The sequence below is a fragment of the Oncorhynchus kisutch genome, linkage group LG12 (genome assembly GCF_002021735.2).
Source record: "Oncorhynchus kisutch isolate 150728-3 linkage group LG12, Okis_V2, whole genome shotgun sequence".
Classification (NCBI taxonomy): domain Eukaryota; kingdom Metazoa; phylum Chordata; class Actinopteri; order Salmoniformes; family Salmonidae; genus Oncorhynchus; species Oncorhynchus kisutch.
The window spans coordinates 17040391-17061297 of NC_034185.2; the positions used below are offsets into that span (position 1 = coordinate 17040391).

The 20907-nt window shown below is 41.5% G+C and overlaps 3 protein-coding genes across 5 annotated transcripts; 2 read left to right on the forward strand and 1 right to left on the reverse strand.

The window, feature by feature from the left end:
• The first annotated feature begins 61 nt into the window (after positions 1-61).
• On the forward strand, positions 62-5153 carry LOC109900612 (CCAAT/enhancer-binding protein zeta-like). 2 transcript variants are annotated; one of them, XR_004211879.1, is made up of 6 exons: positions 62-433; positions 1929-2063; positions 2331-2415; positions 2511-2570; positions 2689-2770; positions 4338-5153. XR_004211879.1 is itself a non-coding variant. In XM_031837001.1 (5 exons), exons 3-5 carry the CDS (start codon positions 2550-2552, stop codon positions 4484-4486), a joined length of 252 nt encoding a protein of 83 aa, XP_031692861.1. In that variant the 5' UTR covers positions 98-433; positions 2331-2415; positions 2511-2549; the 3' UTR covers positions 4487-4892. The 2 variants fall into 2 exon arrangements, 1 of the variants encoding a protein (XP_031692861.1); XM_031837001.1 differs by lacking the exon at positions 1929-2063 and having other exon boundaries at positions 98-433; positions 4338-4892.
• LOC109900613 (protein CEBPZOS) lies at positions 2869-5551 on the reverse strand. 2 transcript variants are annotated; one of them, XM_020496312.2, is made up of 5 exons: positions 5471-5551; positions 5155-5272; positions 5024-5068; positions 4529-4610; positions 2869-4402 (listed from the first exon to the last, which is right to left on the reverse strand). In XM_020496312.2, exons 2-4 carry the CDS (start codon positions 5270-5272, stop codon positions 4531-4533), a joined length of 243 nt encoding a protein of 80 aa, XP_020351901.1. In that variant the 5' UTR covers positions 5471-5551; the 3' UTR covers positions 2869-4402; positions 4529-4530. The 2 variants fall into 2 exon arrangements, with proteins under 2 accessions (XP_020351901.1, XP_020351900.1); XM_020496311.2 differs by having other exon boundaries at positions 5155-5500.
• Positions 5552-13009: 7458 nt separating this feature from the next.
• On the forward strand, positions 13010-15507 carry LOC109900614 (forkhead box protein A2). The gene is made up of 2 exons (XM_020496313.2): positions 13010-13355; positions 14007-15507. Exons 1-2 carry the CDS (start codon positions 13287-13289, stop codon positions 15189-15191), a joined length of 1254 nt encoding a protein of 417 aa, XP_020351902.1. The 5' UTR covers positions 13010-13286; the 3' UTR covers positions 15192-15507.
• The last annotated feature ends 5400 nt before the right edge of the window (positions 15508-20907 follow it).

Here is a 20907-nt window from a genome sequence, read left to right on the forward strand (position 1 = left end):
GCTTTTGATTGGATCATATTGACTTGTGAACTTTGAACTACAGGTCAACCTGTCCTGTTCGATACATATAAATCCAAATAGAACCCGGACATTTCTTACAAATATAAGTATGCCGTTTTAGATTAAAATAGCTAATATTGTTCTGAAGTTTTACTGAGTATAGACATCACAAGGATTTTCTTTCAACAGGCAGTTACCGTACATTGTTCTTCCAGGTCCTGTCGTATTTCTACATGCCGCTGTCAGCATGGCACCGAAAGCAAAAGAACGTAAGGCGGCAGTAGCCAAAACAAATTTAGTTCATGTGAAGGACGAGTTTGAAAATGACAACGATGAAGGAGAGGATGACGAAAAAGAAAACATGTATGGTGATAGTCCTCAACCGGACGACGAATTTAATTTGGACGAGGTTTTGCGTTTGGGTGGAACCCGAGTAAGTATCTGAGGCTAGCAAGCCAACGTTACAAAATTAACCTCCTGCTAACCTTCGCAGTAAACCACAACTGCGACTTCTAAATCAAATCTAATTTGATTGGTCACTTACACATGGTTAGCAGATGTTATTGCGAGTGTAGCGAAATGCTTATGCTTCTAAATCCGACAGTGCAGTAGTATCTAACAGGTCATATCTAACAATTCCACAACAAAACCTAATATCTAACAAATTCCACAACAAAACGTAATACACACAATCTAGTAAAGGTATGGGATGAGAATATATAAGTATAAAATAAGGGTGAGGGTTAATAAGGGTTAAATTTGGTTTAAATAATGCAAAAACAAAGTTTTGGAGAAGAAAGTAAAAGTGCAATGTGTGCCATGTAAGAAAGCTAACGTTTAAACTCCTTGCTCAGAACATGAGAACATATGAAAGCTGGTGGTTCCTTCAATATTCCCAGGTAAGAAGTTTGAGGTTGTAGTTATTATAGGAATTATAGGACAATTTCTCTCTACCATTTATATTTCATATACCTTTGACTATTGGATGTTCTTATAGGCACTTTAGTGTTGCCAGTGTAACAGTATAGCTTTCGTCCCTCTCCTCGCCGCTACCTGGGCTCGAACCAGGAACACATCGACAACAGCCACCCTCGAAGCAGCGTTACCATGCAGAGCAAGGGGACCAACTACTCCAAGTCTCACAGCGAGTGACGTTTGAAACGATATTAGCGCGCACCCTGCTAACTAGCTAGCCATTTCACATCACATCGTTACACCAGCCTAATCTTGGGAGTTGGTGGGCTTGAAGTCATAAACAGCGCAATGCTTGAAGCACAGCAAAGAGCTGCTGGCAAAACGCACGAAAGTGCTGTTTGAATGAATGCTTACGAGCCTTCTGGTGCCTACCATCGCTCAGTCAGACTGCTCTATCAAATCATAGACTTAATTATAACATAACACACACAAATACGAGCCTTAGGTCATTAATATGGTCGAATCCGGAAACTATCATCTCGAAAACAAGACATTTATTTCAGTGTAATACGGAACCGTTGCTTATTTCGTCTAACGGGTGGCATCCATAAGTCTAAATATTCCTGTTACATTGCACAACCTTCAATGTTATGTCATAATTACGTAAAATTCTGGCAAATTAGGCGGCCCAAACTGTTGCATGTACCCTGACTCTGCGTGCAATGAACACAAGAGAAGTGACAATTTCACCTGGTTAATATTGCTGCTAACCTGGATTATTTTAGCTAAATATGCAGGTTTAAAAATATATACTTCTGTGTATTGATTTTAAGAAAGGCATTGATGTTTATGGCTAGGTACACATTGGAGCAAGGACAGCCCTTTTTCACGAATACGCTAGATAAAATAGTAATATCATCAACCATGTGTAGTTAACTAGTGATTATGATTGATTGTTTTTTATAAAATAAGTTTAATGCTAGCTAGCAACTTACCTTGGCTTACTGATTCAGACCTGGCTGGTGGCTTGGCTGGTGATCTGGATGAGAAGGTGTCCCTAGGCAGTTTGGATGAGGAGGACTTTGGAGTTTAACTTGGGGAGGAGGGAGGGGCCTTCATGGACAGCATTGGAGAGGATGATGAGGAAGGTATTATTAATCTCCTTCCTCCCAAAGTGTGCACTTGCTCACTTCCCTTCACTATTTTGAAATGAAATGACTGGTTTAACAATATGGTAGAAAATTCCACTAATTCCAAAATTCCACTAACCTATACCTCCACTACAGGTTCACACTTGACTCTAATTTGTCTTTTAGTTCCAGAACTAATACATTTCAAAAGGGCATCCTTAATTGTGAATGTTATTAATGTATAAAAAGGTTGATTCTTATCAAATACATTGGCTTCCCTTCAAGATTCAGATGAGATGGAGGTTCCACACACAAGGCCAGGTTCTAAAGAGGAAGGCATCAGCGGATCTTGACTTCAGTGGTTCTTTAGGTTAGTAACTGGGCCTCTGTTTGTACTGTTCAACTGCTCCGAATCTCATTCAGGAGTGTAGAATCTTATCTGACATGTTCATTCTGTCATTGTAGGTTCCAAACCAGTGAAGAAAACGAAAGGAGGAAACAGCCATGTTGGCATCTGCTGAAGAGGTGAGATGATCACACATGTCATATTTCTCACAATGTTAAGTTGGTGTGCTGATGTCTATCCGTTTGTTGAAGAGTTAGTTTATTGTATGAAACTAAATGTGTTTTTGTTTTTTTACAGTTTGTGTATATGTTGGATGAAAATGCTTGTTCTAAGTTTGACAACATTGGCATGAATGCTATGGCCAACAAAGACAAAGCAGGTAAACCTTGGCTTCAATACAGTCAGTCAACCTATTGAATATATCCTTGTCCTATTGTGTACCACAGTGCCACCTAACAGAAAAAAAACAGACCTGGGCCAATTCATATAAATTACTTTATTTAGTTGGCTAGATACTAGCGGAAAACCACAGTATATCCCCCATGGAGAGAGTCAGTATCTTCACAGCAGTTTAGAGCATACTAGGGAAGCACATTTCGGGCAATTTTGTTGCCGATTAACCAACCCTCATTAACTGGTCAACAAACTGTTACATTTTTTCTAGACAGTAAAATTACGTGACCAATAGAAAATACTATGCATGCATACAAGAAACGGACATGTTTCATTAAGTGCTTAATGAAAACATGCAACAATAGCAAGTCTATCGTCTTACAGTCAAAAGGCTATAGCCTATTATTGACCATGCACCTGTTGTAATGAAGCAGATAATTAAAATGTGATTTTCAGACATTTGTCAAAATGTAATTTGCCGGAAAATACCACTCTAAACAGCACCACTCTATTGCAAGGGGTTCCATATGAAACTCTCCTTTAAGAAACTTAAAGGGGGAATCTAAGAGCAACAACTAGGATGGGCTGCTAATATGACTCGGATTGTGCCTTTGGCTTCTGGACAACGACAGAAAGTTGATATGAAACCAATAGAACAGAAATTCTGGGTAATTCTATAAAATAATTGCCTTCACATTTCTATGGTTAGAATTTGGCTAAGCTACTTTGAAGGTAAGACCTTCCTTATTTAAAGTAAAGTAAAAGTTGTGGGTTTCAAACAATTACTGCCTCAAGCTCACATGTAAAGTAATGAGTGACATGATAGCCTATGCACTTTAATAAGAAATAAACCTGGCAGCTCTTTTTAATCGTGGCTATCAAAACCATTAACATACGACTGCATTTAGAATTATTTGCTGCACAATGGCTGGGCATACAAAAGCATGTTTCACACCAGTACTAGCTTTTTGAGGACCTGCTCTTGCGCTGTCTGACAGGTGATGGGTCATTCCACTCCTCAAACTAGGGTGTGTGTGTGTGATAAGATGCATGACGACTAATAAAAATACACACCAATTTAATTCCACCAAATAATGCAGGTTAACCTATAGATTGATGAGCATGACCGGTCAAATGTATTTTCAGTGGCTAACTGATTAACCCCCTATAGCACACCCAGTCATACTCTAGTAGTCCTTTTAACGTTGCACAGAATAGGCTATTCTCTCAAGGATGATGGCTCTAAAGCAGTGGTTCTCCATCCTGGTCCTGGGGACCCAAAAGGGGTGTACATTTTAGTTTTTGCCTTAGCGCTACACACCTGATTCAAATCATCAGGCTTTGATTCCGGTGTGTAGTGCTAGGGCAAAACCAAATGTTTTTGGTTCCCCGGGACCAGGATGGATAACCACTGATCTAAAGGTAACCCTAAGACGATAACCACTGGGCACATTTCATATGGAGCAGGTTGTTGAATACAGATGATGACCTAACTTTAGTAGAGGATGCAGTCTGGTTATTGCTCATTGCTCTTCCGTCTTCTCTTCCTCCAGGCGTCAGGCAGCTCAAGTGGGAAGCCCAGAGAGACGACTGGGTCCGTGGCAGAGACATCAAGACCCTAATGAAGAAGGCCATGTTTAACAAGAAGAAGCCCCAGTTTGGCAAACCAAGGGCTGGCAAAAATACTTTCAAGAAGAAGTAATACTTTCTGGACCTAAGATTACTTATGTTTGTGTTCACACACCTCTATTCCTTCTTGGACCAATCTTCAAGGTCTTTCTCTCGAATCCCATAAACCCCAGCATATTCGTTGGACTTGTAATAAACTGGAAAGAGAGTGATAGTGTCTCTCAGCATTCAACACATTTAATCAGATGATGGTTCAGTGGGCAACATGCCCACTGTAGCAAAATGTTTTGCAACTGTTTCCACTAATGAATACACCGGTGTATTGCCTCAATCTAACCCTGTTGCCAGTTCCAGGTTGTACTGCCAATCATTGGAGAAACTACTAAATACCTGTGAAATGATCTATTCTCTGTATAGCTATTTTAACTCTGTATTGTATTTTGTATAGGTTTATACAAAATGAAAACAGTATACTAGGAGATGTCTGGTTTGCAGTAATTGTAACTGGGGGGAAAAGTGTAATAATATCGGCTGATTTCATTGCTGTGCAGCTTGGAATTGAGGACCAATTCCTACAGTTTGTGTGTTTTGAACTGTCTACAGCCCTTACCTTCCAGGACAGAGGGAAGCATGTTGTTCATTCTGTTCCTGAAATCTACAAACAGAACATTTTGTTACAAAGGTGTACATAGCCCAAGGTAGAGTCCATGACGTCCTTTCTATATAAAATGTAAATAATACCTTGACTTGTGTTCATCTTGTAAAAAAGACCATAAGCACCTAGCACACCTGCAACTTCAAGTAGTACTACTCCTTTGAACAGTCTCCTTGCTAACGGTGCTAATGGTTTGGGGGCCATCTAGGAACGAGGGAGGCTTGGGTAAAGTTCACTTTCAACGGAGTCCGCAATGCATTCAATTTAAATTCGCAGACAGCTATTCATTTCAGCAGAGAAGGCGAGTACTCACTGACAACTCAGACCTTTTAGTACAAATATCATAAAACATTAAATGCACGATGTATTACAAATGAACTATGGTATATGACACCAACCTACCTCACATGCCCTTGTATAATTTTACTTCCTGAGTGCAGTACGGAAACGCAGGTGAGACATTCAGGGCGGTATGAAAAGCATTTCTCCTAGCACTGCTCCCTGGTACTGCGAGAACTCACCACAAGGGGTCACTGTACTCAAGATAACAGGCAGGGATAATACATCTGTTAAATTTGGTTCTTAAAATATAGACTTAAAATATTTAGTCTATTCTTCTTTCACAAGAAAGGTGAGAGACAACCTACAGGCAGCTGCACTCACAGATAGAAGCATATAGATTAATCTAAATATGAATGCCTTATGCGTTTATTATGTCTGTTTAGTATTATGCACTATTAAATTAAATGTTTGTCCCACTTCAAACAAAGTACAACTTATAAAGAAAGGCTTTATATAGCACACATGAAGCCTTTATTAGCACTACATAAATGCTTCACAAATCATCTGGAAGCTTATGTCAAACTCTATAAATGGTGTATAAAGAGTGACATTACATTTCCACTGTAGGATGATTTCCAAATGTGACATAATGCACTATGTACATGTAACTGCCAAAATAAAGGGAACTCTTCAGTAAATGTTGTACAAAGTGTACTGAAAGCAGGTACTTCCACACAGGTATGGTTTCTAATTAAGCAATTAACATCCCATCATGCTTAGAGTCATGTATAAAAAATGCCCAGTTACCCATTATTTTGGCTACCATGCATGGCTAGAAAAGGAGATTTCAGTAAGTTATTGAAAGAGCGGTCTCATAGGAGCATATGGGGTTTAAAGGGTGTGTGTGTCTCAGTCACTAGATCTCAGACCAATTGAACACTTATTGGCGATTCTGAAGCGGCGCGTGAGACAGCGTTTTCCACCACCATCAACAAAACACCAAATTAAAGAATTTCTCATCGAAGAATGGTTTCACATCCCTCCGATAGAGTTCCAGACGCTTGTAGAATCTATGCCAAGGTGCATTGAAGCTGTTCTGTCCCGTGGTGGCCCAACGCCCAATTAAGACACTTTATGTTGGTGTTTCCTTTATTTTGGCAGTTATCTGTACATAGTGCATTATGTCACATTTGACAATGACATACGCTTATAGATTATTTGTGACGCAGTTCTGTAGTGCTTATGAAGCCTTTATGTATGCTATATAAAGCCTTTATAAATTGTACTTTGTTTAATAAAGTGGGACAGTTGTTAGTTATCTTTGACTTGACTTTGTCTGCAGGTGAATCCTCCTCAGGACAAAAATGCTACCTGTTTTATAGACCAGTGGTCATGGGAATTGTATTTAAAATATACACCCAAAATGTGATTAAATAGTTTGCTAAATGCACGCTATTTAGTGTATTGTTGTGTTGCAGTGATCATGACTTTTTGATGTGAGCCTACCAGACGAGCTAAATACCTTCTAAGTGCGCTTCAAGGCTAGCAACACTGAACCTATGCATGAGAGTACCAGCTATTCCGGACGACTGTGTGATCACTTTCTCCGTAGCTGATGTGAGAACATTCACAAGGATTACCAGGGCGCGTACTCAGAGCATGTGCTGACCAGCTGGCAAGTGTCTTCACTGATATTTTCAACCTTTCCCTGACCCCATCTGTAATACCTTCATCAGGGATCATCAACTAGAAACACCCGCAGGCCAAATTAATGCCCACGGACCGCCAATTGGGGAACCCTGACCTACATGTTTCAACCAGACCACCATAGTCCCTGTGCCGAAGAACACCAAGGTAACCTGTCAAAATGACTATCGCCCCGCCCCGCAGCACTCACATCTGTAGCTTTGAAAGGCTGTTCATGGCTTACATCAACATCCTCATCCCAGACACACTGGACCCACTCCAAGTCGCATACTGCCCCAACCGCTCCACAAATTACGCAATCTCTATTGCACTCCACGCTGCCCTTTCCCACCTGGACAAAAGGAACACCTATGTGAGAATGCTGTTTATTGACTACAGTTCAGCGTTCAACACCATTGTGCCCTCCAAGATCTTCACTAAACTAAGGACTATGGGATTAAACACCTCTCTCTGCAATTGGATCCTGGACTTCCTTACAGGCCGCCCCCAGGTGGTGAGGGTAGGTAGCAACACATCTGTCACGTTGACCCTCAACACGGGGGCCCCTCAGGTGTGCTTAGTCCCCTCCTGTACTCCCTGTTCACCCACAACTGTGTGGCCATGCACTACTCCAACACCATCATTACGTTTGCAGACAGGATCTCTATACCAGGCGATGTCAGAGGAAGGCCCTAAAATGTGTCAAAGACTCCAGCCACCCAAGTCATAGACTGTTCTCTCTGCTACCACCAGCAAGCGGAACGGATACACAAAGTCTGGAACCAAAAGGACCCTGAACAGCTTCTACCCCAAAGCTATAAGACTAATAAATAGTTAAGTGGTTAACCAATAGCTACCCAGAATATCTGAATAGTTAAGTGGTTAACCAATAGCTACCCAGAATATCTGAATAGTTAAGTGGTTTAACCAATAGCTACCCAGAATATCTGCGTTGACCCTTTTTGCAGTAACTCTTGACTCATCACAAACGCTGCTGTTACTGTTTATTATCTATCCCGTTGCCTAGTCACTTTCTCCCTACATATATGTACATATCTCCTTAAATTACCTCGTAACCCTGCATATCGACTCGATACCGGTACCCTTTGTATATATTGTTACTCGTTGTGTTTTTATACCTTGTGTTATTATTTTTCTACTATTTCAAAAAAAAATGTCTCTCTGCATTGTTTGGAATGGCAGGTGAGCATTTCACTGTTAGTCTACACCTGTTGTTTACAAAGCATGTGACAAATCAAATTTGATTTGAGAATGATCCTGGCTGTGGTGATCGGGAATTGTGAGGATGAAGAATGAAATTAGCTTGGAAAGAGATTGTTGGTGCATCCGAAAAGAAATTATGTTCCATACAGTTAGTGCACTACTATTATTTAGAGCCCTATGGGTCTTAGTTAGTGCACTAACTAGTGCACTATTTAGAGAATATGGTGCCATTTGGGACATATGCTGTCGTTAACTATCGCACCCAGTTAACTATCATACTCAGTTAACTATCGTACCCAGTTAACTATCGTACATGGTTAGTGATGGAGGGTTGAGGTGGGCATCCCTTAGTTTAATTAGCAACCCCCCCCCCCTGCTGTGCATCTTATAACTTCTCATTCCAGGGAACTTCACAGTGTTACTTGCACTTCCTGCAGCCCCTAGGAATACACAGCAGCCTCTGTAGGAGGGGAACACAGAAGTCTTAACTAAGTGACAATATTTGCTCACCTGAGATACACACATCTGGCTGGCTGTTAGGGTGGCCTGCCTAGCCAGGAAGACAGCTGGCTGCTACTGCTAAGGGGAAGGCCCAGATGGGTCGGCCCAGGAAGTTCTGGGAAGGAGTGGTGGCTTCCCCACCGGGCAGCTGTTTCTCACCCTGCCTACCTCAATGTGCTTCATATGTAGAAGGGCCATGTTTGTCCAGAACTGCGCTAATCTGAGGCTGTGTCCCAAATGGCACCCTATTCCCTAGATTGTGCACTACTTTTGACCAGAATCGTATGGTGCCTAGTCCAAATTAGTGGACTATATAAGGAATAGGGAGCCATTTGGGATGCAGCCTGAGGAGTGGCCATGTCATTGGCCTCCACTGTGGTTAGCCTGTTTGCTGTCAGAGCCTGAAAAGGAGAAGGTTTATTAGGATGTGGAAGGGGCATTCTCTGGTTGACAAACACAGATTGGACACTTATGTTGTTTGCCGGCAGGGAGCTTTGTCATGGAGCTGAGAATGACATCAGTGAAGCGCTCGCTGGTTCTACTGAAGAAGGTCCCACACTGTTTCTCAGTTAACACCACCAATTGTATCATGAAAATCAGAGGACAATGGGAGGTAGCTTGATGTCGCTGCGATGGATGGAAGTGTCTTTGTCCTGTCATGTTTTGTATTTCCCTTATTCACATGAGGGGATACAACAAATCGCTGTAATGTCCAAGCCAAGAGCCATCAGGCTGATGGGAAAATGGGCACAAAGCCGTCAGCTATAATAGGTTTCAGAAGAAAGATTTACTGTAATGAAAAATTATCAACTACTATCATAGTATACAGTAGAATAGAGTAGAATACACATACATGATTATCTCAATTGTTGAAATAAAACCGTGTTCATTCAACTCATCCACACCAAAAGAAGAGAAAAAAAAGTTATTTCTATAGGTTAATAATTTATTCCTTAAAAGAGGCTTGTTGCAGGGACCTGGAATGCTGAATTACATGCTAATGGATCCTGTGAAATCTAAACGGTCTTCCATTTCAACCCACAATATGCTTTCAATGTGAAAAGGAGTGTATTGGTTGAGATACTGCACTCTTCCGGGTCTCAGGCCCCTGTGTGTGTCTGCAGAGTGCATGATGGTCCAGCCAGCTTGTGCAAAACTGCTCTCCTCAGATCTGAAACAGCCGTCTCTTGTTCCCTTTCACCTTGGTTGTGTGTCCTCCCTGTCCCGCTGCCTTTCAGATTCATCTCCAGGTAAACACACTGTGGCAAGCCGCAAACCTGCAGCCAACAGCCGTTGTCACAGCTGCACAGGATAAAGGCCCCGACTCAAGACTCACTCACTCTGGTATATTTGCTGTCACTATAGGCAATTGGCAGCGAGCATTATGTGGTTTCATCTCACACTGAATAGACTCTTTATGAATTTTGCTTTGATAAATCACAAGCTTAACCTCGTCTTTGTATTTCTTGAAAAGTTGTTTGGGCGGACGAGGGTAACTGGTAGAACAACTAATTAAGGGGATTTTAACTCCCTATGCCACAGTGGAAAACATAATGAAACTGGCACATTCCTGTCTCCACTCTCTGAATATGTAAATGCATGTTAGAGTTTTGTGTTGCTGTTTTTGCTTCTTCTTTCTGTCCTTTTCTTTGAGATCTCCACACATCCACAGTCATGCCTGTCCTTTTCTTTGAGATCTCCACACATCCACAGTCATGCCTGTCCTTTTCTTTGAGATCGCCACACATCCACAGTCATGCCTGTCCTTTTCTTTGAGATCTCCACACATCCACAGTCATGCCTGTCCTTTTCTTTGAGATCTCCACACATCCACAGTCATGCCTGTCCTTTTCTTTGAGATCGCCACACATCCACAGTCATGCCTGTCCTTTTCTTTGAGATCTCCACACATCCACAGTCATGCCTGTCCTTTTCTTTGAGATCTCCACACATCCACAGTCATGCCTGTCCTTTTCTTTGAGATCGCCACACATCCACAGTCATGCCTGTCCTTTTCTTTGAGATGGCCACACATCCACAGTCATGCCTGTCCTTTTCTTTGAGATCTCCACACATCCACAGTCATGCCTGTCCTTTTCTTTGAGATCGCCACACATCCACAGTCATGCCTGTCCTTTTCTTTGAGATCTCCACACATCCACAGTCATGCCTGTCCTTTTCTTTGAGATCGCCACACATCCACAGTCATGCCTGTCCTTTTCTTTGAGATCGCCACACATCCACAGTCATGCCTGTCCTTTTCTTTGAGATCGCCACACATCCACAGTCATGCCTGTCCTTTTCTTTGAGATCGCCACACATCCACAGTCATGCCTGTCCTTTACTTTGAGATCGCCACACATCCACAGACATGCCTGTCTGTTCCCTATTCTACATGAGTGTATTCTCTTCAAACACATCCTTCACAGAATCAAAGAAACGATAGGTAACTTGTTCTGAGGGTAATGCTATGTTCTACTCTACTTCTAATGTCATTCTTGATTTTAAGGCCATTGTGGTGCCTTTGTTGACACCCTTTGTGATTGATCAGCCTCAGCACATTTGGCAAGAGCAATAGGCCACTATAGTACTGTATTTCACTGCTTGTGAGAGGACCCTGATTGACCCAAAGGTGCAGCTATCAACAGTGGCCCATAAGAATGTGAGGCCACACAATGTGATCTGACATGAACGTTCATCTGTAAACTATCCATGTGGCAGCAGCAACCCATTGTCACAAGTTGCCATTGATTATAGTCTACACAATAGCCTTAATAAAATGGCACATAATTACATCATAACATATCCATAAGCTATATATATTTATAACAGCCTGAATAATTTGTTGACATAAGCGTTTCGTAAACGCGTGTATGGTTCTCGTGTTATGCATATAGCGTATGGCTTAAGTTTTCGTTGCATTATTCTCATAGTCATTAGGAATAGTTTGTTATGAAAGTTATCACAATTAAATATCAGACTTTCTTCAAACACCATGATCTAAAGATTCCATCGTGATGTAGGCTGGCCTGTGCGCGTGCACTCGTGTGTATTCGGCAAATACAATACCAGTTAAACTGCTCCGTTAATATCCCCTCAATAGTATCCTTTTTTTCCGAAGCTGGTTTTATCAGCAATTGCTGTGGACATCCATTCCATCTCTAGTGATCAAACACTTTAGATAAACTTCTCTTGTAACCGTCATATCAAACAGTGCAGCAATGCCCTCACAAAAGTCAATAGAATTATGGTCAAAGACAGAGAGTATAGACAGTGCTATGCTATGTTTGAATAATCTCTATTCTCCAAACAGCCACTAAAGAAATCAGGGGAAATTAAAATAGGCCTAGGAAAAACAGGTTTTCCATTTTGCCTGAAATGTAATATAGTTTAGAGCTCAATCATTTGTAACCGACCAATGTATTTTCTATTACACAATGGACGTATAATAAAATAAATACAATACAATTACATTAGTTGCAGTAACAATTATAATTCAAGAGGCAACTATGCACAATATTCGGCAAGTAAATGAATGACGACTATCCAAAATGTAATAAAGTCCCTCGAGTTGACCCCAAAATGTTTGCAATGTTTCGAAATTCAAATAGGTGGAACACAACGTTCTACGAATTTCTGCTTTGATGTCAACACCACTGTGTACCTTATTCCTCCCTCACAGCAGAATGGAATCGATGCATGGACCCCTGTACTTACCATGTTATAGTTCAAATCTGTATTCAACGTGGCCTAAATAAGTATTTCAAGTGGTGGTTTATACCCATAATGTCCCATTATCAATTGACCTATTTCTTACATCGGTATATTATTGTGGTTTTGTGAAAATAACTGGTTAGGAAAAGCCTTGTTCATTTTGACATGTTTTATTTTATTACATTTTTGATTTAAACTGTAAAATGTGAAAAGCATATAAATTAAGTGAGTTGAAGTCCACACTCCTTGATAGAAACAATAATACTCGGTTGGTCAGAAGATGCTAAATCACATTAATAAGGCTAACACAGAGAAAGGGAATAACATGATAATAAAGCCCTTAATATAAAGCCCTCTTATAATTCTAAATTCCTTGTCGTTTTTTTCTGGAGGGAAAACAATCACATTTGATGTATTGGATCCTTTTAAATGGGTCTGGCCTTTTCAGCCAGCGCAGGTGTAAACTACAATATACGGTCAACGGAGGAGTCTCGTGTCTAGGTGTGAGCAGATTATTCAAATAGGGCACTGAAGGAGTGAGGATTGGAGGGTTGAGCGCTCAGCGAAACACAGTGCTGCTATACCACAGCAAGGCGAGGAGCCAACGTCATTAACTCCTGTCATCGTCAGTCGCTTTACAGTGTCTGAAGGCACTCAGGGTAGAAAGATACCCATGAACCAGTCACGAGGCAGCAAGCAGACTAAACGACCTGAGTAGCCTGTGGTCCCAAATCGGTTTTAGGGCCGTTTTTCACTTCATTTTCTGCGGAAACTGAGGCTTTTGAGGGAAATTTGTTTTGGACTGTCCACAATGCTAAGCGCTGTTAAAATGGAAGGACACGAGCATTCAGACTGGAGTGCTTACTACGGAGAGCCCGAGGTGGGTAGAGTTTATATATGTATTTTGCTGTCTATACAACTCAATACCAGCCTTGAGATAATATTACCTTTGTGATCAAATATTGACTTGAGGCACCTACAAATCCTCCCAGATCTCACCCCCATTGGCCACAGACGTCAATTCAACGTGTATTCCAAGTTGATTCAACGTAGGCTAATATCATTTAAATGTAAAAAAACAAACAAAAAAACGTTGATTCAACCAGTGTGTGCCCAGTGGGTCTTTTTCGATATCCTGACGAATTTCTAGGGAGAATGGAAAGGACATTTACGAAATATATGACCTGAATAGGCTATTTAATATTTTGAAAATCTAATTGATCAGTTCGCCTCATTGGGCTATTCGTTGATCCATTCCTTCCCTTTTCAATCGTTTTCGTTTTGCTGTGTAATCAGACTTGGAATAAAATGTCTTTACAATATTCCTAATGATGTACATGCACTTCACTGTTTGAACGTAATTGTGACGTTACAATTTATAGCCTAAAATTGGGTATTTAACCGACTGAAAAAAACATGTTTATCTAAGTGACAACTAATTTATGTAGGCCTAATTATTTCGTTGTCATTTTACTAGAAGTCTTTGTTTCACATTGTTAAAGCTATTATTGACGTCGTGCCCTCTTTTCAGTGCTACACCTCAGTTGGAAACATGACACAACACACCGGTCTGGGAATTAACTCAATGAACACCTATATGAGCATGCCTGGAATGACTTCAACCAGCAACATGACAGGCAACCCCATGAACATGTCATACGTCAACACGGGTGTGAACCACTCCATGGCCGGGATGTCACCGGGCTCCGGGGCCATGCACGGTATGGGAGCAGGGATGGCGGGCATGAGCGCGACGCTGAATCCGAATATGAGCCCCATAAGCACCCAGTCTCCATCGATGAATGCCCTGACCTCCTATAGCAATATGAACGTTATGAGCCCCATGTATGGACAGTCCAACATAAGGTCAAGGGACCCCAAAACATACAGGAGAAGCTATACGCACGCCAAGCCCCCATATTCCTACATTTCTCTCATCACCATGGCCTTACAGCAGTCTACCACAAAGATGCTGACGTTGAATGAGCTATACCAGTGGATCCAGGACCTCTTCCCCTTCTACAGACAGAACCAGCAGCGCTGGCAAAACTCTATCCGCCACTCTCTGTCCTTCAACGACTGCTTCCTCAAAGTGCCCAGGTCCCCGGATAAACCAGGCAAAGGATCTTTCTGGACTCTTCACCCGGACTCAGGGAATATGTTTGAGAACGGCTGCTATCTCCGAAGGCAAAAGCGGTTCAGATGCGAGAAAGACCTCGGCAGGGAAACCGGGAGGAAAAATTCCGAGGGAGGCCCTAACAGCAGCCCAGAGAGCTGTAACGGTAACGAATCACCCCACCATACCCTGTCCGTTAAAGACGTCAAACGGCCCGTATCTGACCCAAAACCTCGGCAGCAGGTAATGAGCCCCGCCGAGCACGCGCCCACTCCTGTCCCACAGACACACCATCTTCCGTCTCAACATCACTCGGTGCTCGTGCACGAAGCGCACCTGAAACCCGAACACCACTATTCATTCAACCACCCTTTCTCCATCAACAATCTAATGTCGTCGGAGCAGCAGCAGCATCACCACAAAATGGACCTAAAATCGTATGAACAGATGATGCAGTATCACGGTTATGGTTCACCGATGACCGGGGCACTGTCCATGGGCTCAATGTCAACTAAAACCGGCTTAGATGTTGCTTCGACACCCACAGACACTTCTTACTACCAAGGTGTGTATTCGAGGCCAATCATGAACTCTTCTTGATTTTTATCTGCATTCAATTCACTTTTTCTAGCAATTACAATTTGTACATTTGTAAATTGGTAGTTTTTTGTTTTTATGCGTCACATTTTATGGACATTGGACATGGAAGGGACTGTCTCAGTGTCAAGTTCGTTCAAGTTAGGTTGATATGGGAAGAAATGATTTCATACAGCCATTTTTACATGAATTTGAAGGCGTAACTGTGATACAAATTGTGAGACCATTTTTTGTGTATCCCTTATAACTTATACGTTGTTCATGTGTATTCATGTAGCTGCTGAAAATCTATATTAAAGTATTATTTGATGTTTTTTTATATGACCTTTATGTGTGCATTACTATAAGGAAACATACGAATACAGGCTAATTATTCAATAGGCTAACTGCATGATTCAAAATGTTAAAAACATCGAGCATCTTTATTTAAGAAAGGCTAGCAATTATGGCAAATATAAAACAATGAAAGATAAGCACCATCAATGATTAAAGTAAGGGTTCTGTATTTATAGGCCTACGTACACACACACACACACACACACACACACACACACACACACACACACACACACACACACACACACACACACACACACACACACACACACACACACACACACACACACACACACACACACACACACACACACACACACACACAACACTACATATAATCCTATATATACCGGGGATGGGAAACTCCAGTCCTCGGGGGTCTGATTGGTGTCACAGTTTTTCCCCAGCACCAGCTAACCCACCTGACTCCAACAATCAACTTATCTTCACTTTAGAAGGCAATTAGTTTGATCAGCCGTGTTTGCTATGGTTGGGACAAAGGTTTGACACCACTCCGGCTCCCGATGACTGGAATTGGCCATCCCTGAAATATAGTATTAACTACTATTCGATAAGACAATATAGCCTATCCAATTGCCCACATTTAGGAAAAAGGTTTCAATTTTCGCCAAGAAACGAAACGAAAAGCACCACACCAAAAATAATGTATAATACAGCATTATTCATATTATTAAACGTAACTTAACCACATTATTTATTATTTATCAAGTTTGGTGAGCCTATTATTAATATGACATGTTATACAATGGCCGGACAACCATGACGATTCCCGAATGATTTCCTGTTATATGTCCCACACCAGTCCTTCCCTGAACCCCACCGAGCACCAACATAATTTGCATATGATGCATGACATTTGTGTCGATTTTAACACAATAGTTCCTGTAAAATAGACAAGTGCACGGGAGGGAGAAAGAACAGTACACAATGAAAGTGCTGGTGATGTTAGTCCCACATGGAGCCCCTGACACTGTGTTGCTCTTAAACCAATTAACGTGTGACTCACCACTGATCCTAACTGATAAACTGATCCCATGTCAGAGCCACTTCTGATTACATCAACAACTTCGGGGTGGAATGGCAGCCCATGTTGCTTTCACCGAGAAAACGTGAACATGTTCACAAAGAATGAACTAACGCGTATTAACCTTATTTAAAAACATTTACTCCCCCCAAAAATAAAGTGAAGCCCTACGTGTGAAAAGGACTATAATCTCATCCACATTTTGCCACACGTTGGGCCAACAGTATCCCCTAATGCAGGGCTGCCCAATTTCCGCCCATGTCGGGCCGAAGAACTTCTGGTATTCATCCTCTTCTTCTAATAAGGGACTGATTCTGACCTGGGACACCAGTTGATTGCAATTCACTACCAAGGTAGAAACAAAAAAGAGGATTAAATCGAGTTTAGGCCGTCCAGAACCGGAATTGGGTCGCCCTGCCCTAATGTGACCGACTCATGATCATCATTTATCGGTGCAAAATGGGTCGGATAATAACCTGCAAATAACATACATTTACAGTAAACGCCTCAAAGTCACATTTGCAATTTGTACATTAGGCCATATGCCTATTAGTCTCGATAGCTACATTTACACAAATATTTCAAATGTCTCTCTTATACAAAGTTTATTTTAAAAAATCGATATCATCAGTTTAAAACAATATTGTTTTATTCTTAACCGACAAGGCAGTGACATCTTTGCGTTGTGGGTAAATAAACGGACAGAGATAGCTTTCAAATAAATGCTGCGATGACTTCAGTCCAAGATCTCATCGCTTTCAATGTCCAACGGCAACAAACCTATCCAGAAGTAGGCATTCAAAATGCCAATGGACAATTTCTCTTGAGCCTTGTTCATGCCTGTGGTCTGTCTGTGCATAGATTTTTCTGTTTTTATTTTCATTAAATGTTCATTCGTTCGGGGGATAGTTTTGCATGGAGAAGAAAATGTATCTCTTGAAAAGGGATGGAGAGCATCTCTGATTGATGCATTTTGGCAAGAGAGTGCATTGTGCTTTATCGGCAATTACTTGCCAGATTGACATTTCTTTCTAGTGTTGAATTAATATTCGTTTTTCTTCGAATATAAATTTATACCGTGAATGAAATATGAACATTATGTGTAGGTCTATAAGCAATATTTATATAGACACAATATTGATAATGATATAAAATATATACAATAATAATATGAATAATGATAATATTATTAATAATATTAATACTTCATTATTATTATTTTGTGTTATAAATGGCATTATCGTTATAGGCAAATATTTGTTTAGAGCAGTCTAGAAATAACCAATGCAGGGACACGTTTTAGGTGTATTGATGGAGGTGACCCCTCTGCTATCCGGCATGGTTTCATCTGGTAGAGTTCATCTTCAGCATGAGATGTGATCAGTACCTGACACTGGCAGACAGCTTCTGTCTTTAAATAATTGATTCACTCCAATTCCACTGGTAATGCAGATCCTGGATTTGTCAATTATCCTACTAAACATTAAATAAGTGGATCCAAACCTAATCTCAGAGCCTCGGTTCAAATAACGGACCAGCTGCAATATAGCCCTTCGACGGTTTGAAAAGGGTCAGAACAAGACACAACTGGTCTTCGAGATGAAATAAACTAAGTCCATAAAGTTCACAATAGCCTGCCTATTTTGCATCTTGCTCAACGAATACAAATAATGATTTTAGTATTTTATTTTTTATTAAGGATAATACTTTTATTTTGAATTTAATCTAATCCCATTTAGATGCTCGAAAATGTTAGCTTCACATTGTACCCATTGGCACAGTATATTGCCCATTGAGTCCATGGAAGGCACTAGTACCCAACTATGATGCCCTCATGAGCCATTTTGGCTGGACCTAGTCCTGGAACACCCAAGTAGAGTGGTCTCCAAGGTGATTTGTGATACCAGTTTTACAAGCTGTAGCCTAATACTGCTTTAAGCTATTGGAGGGTGTGGCTGTTAACTCCACTCTGGTTTTAGGCCTAAATCAAATTTTTGTTATTGGCCCAACGCTCTAACCACTATAGGCTACCTGCCGCCCAAACCTGCCCCCATTATCCAGGGACAAATAGGCAAATTGGAAACAAGTAGTTGTATGTTTGTGTGTACTGTATAAACAAGAGGAGTTTTAGATGGAGGGCTCAGGTTTGGGGCATCCTCTCTCCATTAGGTGTGTGATACCTAACCTGATTCCTATCAGACTGCAAGGGGTGAACCGTGTTCCATCCACCATGACAATAATCTTAGGAGCAACTGTGCCTATTATCACATAGCATATCTCCCTTTTGGACATCACTGAAAAGTGGCAAACCATGACAGGAGAAGCTGGATAAGGGAAGGCACTTGGTCCATAGGGTGAGAATGTGTGTGACAGAGGAGGACTCTGCTTGCCAGAGTTGATTGCTTGATCTTTTATGGCAGCCTGGTGCGAAATTCCTGCCGTGGGGGAGCCTTTCATAGGCGGTCGGCACAGTGGCGTTGATGCTCGGGGATGGAGGGACGGAGCCCTCTCTCACACACAGCTCTGTGTCAACACTGTCCCATTGACTGGGCTGAGAGTCCTGCCAGCAGTCTGAACCGGCCCTGACCTCCTCACTGGCTCCCCTTTACGTTCCTCCTCAAGGCTCTCACACTGAGGAAAAAGTCAATCCATCAATAAATCCATCCATCTATCCATCATGGGAGGAGGGGGATCTCTAGTCTGCATGGTCTGCACTGCAAGCTGATGACAGAGTGCTCCTGTCAACTCAAGAGGCCTGTATGCAATAACAACCTGGGAACCTTATGGTTTAGCAAAGGAGTGTGGGAAAACAAATGTCAGCTGGTGGTGTTACACTTTGGTTATAAATGAAGCCACAGGTCATTGAGGTATATTGAGATGGCAATGTAATAAAAAATACATTTCTGATATTGAAAGTGTTATAATTAACTGTAAGGTTGTGAAAAAAATCTAACCTTTCAAAAAGCTACAAGAAAACTAGCAATTTCCCTGCATTTCATAGCCTTCTCATTTCACACATTATCATGTATCATTATCGCACATACTGACTACAGGAAAGTATAGTATAGGTTGGTGCTTTAAGAAAGACATAATTTTCAAAGCCGTGGGTTGTGTATTGGGCTCTATGGCAGAAAGAAAGGCCGCAGGCTCTCTGCAGACAACTCCCCTGTTGCCCACACAGTGTTCCAGAGGTTGACAATTAAAGGGATCCATTTTAATTATCTGCCAGATTAAATGAATTGTCCATTGTAATGCCAATGCCCCCATTGCACCCAAAACCTGATTTATCTAATGTGATTGGAGCTTGTTTTACCATTAGCAACAGAAAGACCTGTCATCAGTGGGAGATTTAACATGGAGATTTTGCTATAGTGTTCCCCACTGCAGACAGGCTCAGTTCCCCACTGTATGGAGGTTCCCACTGGGAAGCCTGCTGAGTGGCGTGAAAGAGACCGTGCCAATACACAAAATAATGACCTTGGCTGGATCTACACTGTAGACAGAGATGCTGAGGACAACAGAGAGGAGATGTTATGTTGGGGCCCGCTAAATCTAACCCTTCAGAGGTAGTGCTATGTAACAAATAATAAATTAGCGATTTGAGTAGTGAGACTCTAGCCACAGCAAGAACGTAAATGCAGTGTGTCTAAAATGTGAATGTATCACTGCTGGAACGCTTATGAAAAAAGGAAGTTAGAGCATAGGCTACATTCTCACACATATCTGGATCGACGAGTATCTGTCTATCGGAGAGCCCTATGGGCCCTGGTCAAAAGTAGTGCACTATATAGGGAATAGGGTGCCATTTGGGATGTAGTCATTGTAGATGCAGTTAGAAGACTGCAGAGAGAGCAGAGGACAGGTTTGGACCTGCCTGGCTGGGAGAATGGTCAGTTAAGGGTGGGTCGTGGTACAGACATGGTGAGTTACTCAATAACCCACGGTCTTCTTTGGACCTCAGACAGGATCGATGGGTTTTCCCATGCATGTACGCAGGCCATGGTTGCGTCCTAAATGCTCTTTCCTAATTAGTACACTACTTTTGACCAGGGCCCATAGGGCAATATAGGAAATAGGGCACCATTTGGGATGCTACCCTACGAGGCAAGGCAAGGTTATTAGATGCCTGATGCTTTAGTAATTACTCTGTCTTCAGACTCAAGAAATACCATATTCAGCACAGGACAGAATTCCAAACACTTTGAGATCTATCAAAATTAAATCAATGTGCTAGTTTAGAGTTCCATGAAGATCACAAAAAATCTCACACCACAAAATAAGAAAAACAACAAAGGATCAAAAAAATGATTTGCCATTGAAACCCATGACAACCAGCCA

Bases quoted from the DNA above. Each gene is read 5' to 3' on its own strand.
- LOC109900612 (XM_031837001.1), top strand. From the start codon at position 2,550: ATGTTGGCATCTGCTGAAGAG. The intron at 2,571-2,688 runs GTGAGATGATCA...GTTTTTTTACAG, and splicing joins TGTTGGCATCTGCTGAAGAG to TTTGTGTATATGTTGGATGA. The intron at 2,771-4,337 runs GTAAACCTTGGC...CTCTTCCTCCAG, and splicing joins GGCCAACAAAGACAAAGCAG to GCGTCAGGCAGCTCAAGTGG.
- LOC109900613 (XM_020496312.2), bottom strand. From the start codon at position 5,272: ATGGCCCCCAAACCATTAGCACCGTTAGCAAGGAGACTGTTCAAAGGA. The intron at 5,069-5,154 runs GTATTATTTACA...TTCTGTTTGTAG, and splicing joins CAAGATGAACACAAGTCAAG to ATTTCAGGAACAGAATGAAC. The intron at 4,611-5,023 runs GTAAGGGCTGTA...CTCTCTTTCCAG, and splicing joins GCTTCCCTCTGTCCTGGAAG to TTTATTACAAGTCCAACGAA.
- LOC109900614 (XM_020496313.2), top strand. From the start codon at position 13,287: ATGCTAAGCGCTGTTAAAATGGAAGGACACGAGCATTCAGACTGGAGT. The intron at 13,356-14,006 runs GTGGGTAGAGTT...CCCTCTTTTCAG, and splicing joins CTTACTACGGAGAGCCCGAG to TGCTACACCTCAGTTGGAAA.